Consider the following 4,465-nt stretch of genomic DNA (forward strand, 5'->3'; position numbering starts at 1 on the left):
TCAGTAGTACTAAGATCACAAGGAATGTGACTGCTAGTGAGTCTTGCCAGTTACTGCCTCTCTACGTAAGCAAGCATGGGTGATCTGCTGTGCTCAGCACATCGTCAGTATCAAAGTGTACTGAACTGTGGGGTCAGTGATTAAAAGTCTTCTATAGTTGAGATTTGACTCGGGTGCTGGTAGCTGGTGGAGTATGAAAAATAGAACAGAGATTTAGACCTGCTTATCTTTGTTTTGTTTTCCTTTTCAGGATCGTGAGGATGGGTCAGGATCACTTACTCCAGATGACTAAGATTCTGGGTAGGAAAAAAAAAGAAGAAAGAAAAAAAGAAAAGGTTGTGTGGGGAAAATTAATATTTGGATAAGGAGATGAGAAGTAGTGGCATAATGGGAAAGAAGGGACCCATGTGTTTTAATACTACAGTAATTGCAATGGAAAGATCACTTAAGATATAAAATGACAAGAAAACTTTATTTTTAAGTAGAATTAATAGAAGAGTTGCTTATTATTTTTGCAATAAATTAAACAGAAAAGATGCTACATACCTGCCTGCTGAATACAACCTTAGTAGAAGTACAGCTTATAGAATTCTTTTATAACTTAAAATACATCAATTTTAGGACATGTCAATTTATGATATATTTACATAGCACAATAGCATCATGGAGCTGCACTCACACTTGTTAACACTTCACAGATTTAAAAAAGCGCCATTAATCAGTCTTGTCTGGGCATTTTCTTGTTATGCACAAAATTGTCAGTCATCCTTGTTTTTCTTCTGGACTTGATAATCCTTTCCCAACACTCAGCTTGCTAGTCTTGCACTACCTAATAATCAGCAGTTCCTTGGCATCTAAGACTTGGTTCAATGGTCACAGTGTAGTTCAAACAGTAAATAGTATCCATATTCTGTCTCGACTCCATGGCATGTGAGAGGAGAGGATTTTCTCCCTGTGCTGCTCTCACCCTTGTAACAGTCTTGCCAGCTTTTATCCTGTGTTCTCTTGGCTATGGAGCTGTTTGCATCTCCCTTATACCCCTCCTCCCAAGGTGGGGGTCTCCGTGCTGAGATCCAACCACCCTGAAGGATCTTTCCACAGGATATTTGACACAGAGTCTACTTGGCTCTTCACTGCCTCAGACACTTCACTTTGAAGTGTTTGTTTCCAGCTGGTTCAAAAGATTCAGGTAGGCTTTGGATTTCAAAAATCTGGGATATGAATCCCTTTCCATGAGGATGTACACTGTTTTCTGGGCTTCATCAAAACTTGTGTGAGTTGGGTCTTGAGCCCTTTTGGCTGTTGCTTCTCTCATCTGATAGTCAATATTGATCTGGAAGGTGAAAAACAAATGTCACTGATATCTTAAACATGTGTTCTCTTTCTACATCTATCAGTCAATAAATTTGCAGTCTTAGCACTCAGTGTGATAATTATCAGAACTGCAAAATGAGGGAATTTTAATGCTTATATCCCAGTTATGCACAAAAATTGCTATTCATTACAGAAATGCAGTTTCTTATGGAGTTAGAAGTAATAAAACTCAACAATGGAATAAGTAGAGGAACAACCCTCCAATTAAAACAATAGGAGAAATTCTGTGCAGAATGAGAGTCTCCAGTTTGAAATATGATCTGCATACACAACTTTTAATTCTCCAGAATTTGTTTAAAAAGACAAGAAAAATTCCACAGCTCTCCTACTAGCAACGCACTCTCTAAATATCTGACTCCAAGCACCAGCAGTCATTCAAACTGGGCTAATTCAGAGAATAATGTCATGTGCTGAGTGGCTGGCGCCTCTGCTGAGCTTCTGCTAGGGGTGCTCCCAAGTACTAGCCTGCATCATGTGACTTGACTTGTGAGATACGATAATCTCACAACTGAAGGCAGAAATGATGCAAATATGCTTATAAAACCACGTCTGTATCTTCTCCCTATGTTACTGAATAAATGTATGAGCATCTCAGTGAAGCTACGCCTCTATCCTCTGATTTTTCCCTTGTACTGTAACAAAACACAGATTAACTTTGTACATACCTGTTTAATAGCATCTGACTGAACAAACTCCTCATAAATCCTCTCTGCTTTGCCATGTAAGTGATCAGATTTGGTTTTCTTGTAATCCTCACAAGCCAACCAGAACTCGATGTTCTCCTCACTGAATTCTGACTTCAGGAACTCCCGAAAAATACCTTGACCACCTAAAGGCAACACAAATACATCATCATTTATAGCATGATATTTGTGATCAAGGAGGATAAAATAAATAGCAAGAGTTGTATTGGAATTTTGTTATAAAATCTTGACAAAATACATTCTTCTTCCCTTTTTCAATATACTATAGATACTCTAATATTAAGGGTGATGGGAGTCTTCCTAATTATGTTCAGTAATCTCAGATCTAGACCAAGGGTACCAAAATACATCAATGGTTTCTAGTCCTCCCTAAATGCATTGTCTTACAGTAGAAGTGGAGAGAAAACTCCAAATTAAACTGATGTGTTATGCAAAGACAGAAGACTGATCAAAAATTGAATTGAGCTATTTGGAGTGTTTTTGCTATATTGGGAATAGGAACTGTAAAGGAAAAAGCCAAACTCAGCAGCAGAGCTGAATATAGTAGCCATGTTACACTGAAGCTGTAAATAACTGAAAGGCAACTTGCAGGCCAGTCTCTGGCAGTGTTTGCAGAATGCTACAGCTTTGCGTATTTGGTGAGATTAGATAAAATTTTGTCCTCGGAATAAGAGCAAAGTCATACTGAAGTAAGAGACTTACTTTGGCTGGCCAAGAGCTTTTCCAAAGACTGTGACCACTGTATTACTTCCTCTGCAGAAAGCCTGAGATAACAAGAGAAAGAAAAGGCTTTAGGCAAGAAACCATGTGGTTTTGTTTGCATGTTTAAAGGAGACAAATTTTATAATTTATTATTCTATTCTAGGAATATGTACCAGTTAATCATTAAATGTATGGCTTTGTCATATTCAGAGACCCTGGAGGCAAGCCCACATTGAGGAAAAATAGTCAGATGTAAAAACAAGGAACTATGTTATCCTGAATTCTGCTTCAAGACAGATGAGCTTTTACTGTCACTATCACCAAATAGTTTTGTATCTGTTCTTCTGTTTCCATATTCTTGAAATAAGAATGATAGTAGCCCTGCTCTTCACTGAAGTGTGAAGCTTCATTTTTTGTAAATCTTTAGAGAATGGATATAATGTCTGAAGAAAACAGATTTAACTGAGGTGTCTTCTTCACTGTTTGATGCAAACATATACACATCGCTAAGAAAAAACTCTTCACTCCATGAATAGTTTCTACTTCCTAACGTTCACTTCTTTTGTAATTTGGAGATTCTAGGCAATACAATAATATCTGTTCTAGAACTAATTTAGAAATTTTTAAAATAGTTTACTACATAGTAATCTAGCTATAGTTAGATTTTGTTATAACTTAGGGTATCTCAGTACTTACATGACATTTCTGGAGTTAGACGTCTTGATCCCAGATTCAATATGTGGTACCATGCACTTCAAATAATTCTTGAGATCCGTGCCACTGAAACAATGAACAAAGATTTTTGTAATCATTAAAATTGCAGTTGCATTTCAATTTCACCTTAATCTCTTTATACTTTTAAATGGAGGCTGACAGCTCTATCCTATGACTGAAGTCTATGAAGTTACATATCCAGGCAACTTTTTTCAAAAGATTAAGAGGCTCCCAGTGTATTCGAAATGTGCTCCTGATTACTTAAGGGAATCAATTTGTTGGTATGCATCAACTCAAGCCATTTTTAATATCCTGGGCTTTGAGCAGCTTTGCAGTCATTTAGCCCAAACCACAGTGCTAATTCTTAATCTCCAAGATCCTAGTATTATTTTCACTTCTAATACATTAAAGTTTATACTTACAAAGCCTTTTGCTTCTTCTTATGGATTTTGTCTTCTGCAAGCTTGCAGTCGTCTTTTCTGTTTAATTCTGTCATATTGTTGTGGGAAAAAAAAAATCCTGGCATTTTACTTAACTTTAATGTGAAGTGACTTTGCAGTGATAATCCTCCAAGCCCCAAATGCCAGTTCACTGACTCTGCTACCGCCTTTTATTGACGCAGGCAGCCCCGCTAGTTGGTGTGAACAGATCTGTTTATCATGTATCCTCACCACAGACTGTGGAAGTTCCCTTTTTTCAGTGCACAGTGACGTGAGTCTTTTGAGAAAGAAAACAGACAGCGGTGTCTCGTGGTTGAGATCGAACCGGATGAGACTGAATTACTTTGGGTTTGTTTTGTGTGTCTGTGTATGTCTGTGTTAAAAAAAAAACATATCCCCTCTAGAACTTTGAATTCTTGCCCCTTTCTGATTGGTACTTTCAAATGAGAAGTACTTCTTGGTTTTATCAAATGAGCTGCAAATGCTGCAGTTTTATCTTGACAAAAATCACCTGCTACATGCCGGTGTTTT

At 37.4% G+C, this 4,465-nt stretch overlaps 1 protein-coding gene across 1 annotated transcript; it reads right to left on the bottom strand.

Annotated features, from left to right (window-relative positions):
• Positions 1-887: 887 nt before the first annotated feature.
• RGS1 (regulator of G-protein signaling 1) lies at positions 888-4,153 on the bottom strand. The gene is made up of 5 exons (XM_010193377.1): positions 3,917-4,153; positions 3,477-3,560; positions 2,781-2,842; positions 2,040-2,203; positions 888-1,333 (listed from the first exon to the last, which is right to left on the bottom strand). Exons 1-5 carry the CDS (start codon positions 4,018-4,020, stop codon positions 1,148-1,150), a joined length of 600 nt encoding a protein of 199 aa, XP_010191679.1. The 5' UTR covers positions 4,021-4,153; the 3' UTR covers positions 888-1,147.
• Positions 4,154-4,465: the final 312 nt, after the last annotated feature.

The sequence above is a fragment of the Mesitornis unicolor genome, unplaced genomic scaffold (assembly GCF_000695765.1).
Source record: "Mesitornis unicolor isolate BGI_N332 unplaced genomic scaffold, ASM69576v1 scaffold7451, whole genome shotgun sequence".
Lineage (NCBI taxonomy): Eukaryota > Metazoa > Chordata > Aves > Mesitornithiformes > Mesitornithidae > Mesitornis > Mesitornis unicolor.

What these genes read in the sequence shown, in the direction of transcription:
- RGS1 (XM_010193377.1), bottom strand. Translation starts at nt 4,020, where the DNA reads ATGCCAGGATTTTTTTTTTCCCACAACAATATGACAGAATTAAACAGA. An exon ending in AAGAAGAAGCAAAAGGCTTT is followed by an intron (nt 3,561 to 3,916) that starts GTAAGTATAAAC and finishes TCATTGTTTCAG; the next exon opens with TGGCACGGATCTCAAGAATT. An exon ending in TCTAACTCCAGAAATGTCAT is followed by an intron (nt 2,843 to 3,476) that starts GTAAGTACTGAG and finishes TTGTTATCTCAG; the next exon opens with GCTTTCTGCAGAGGAAGTAA.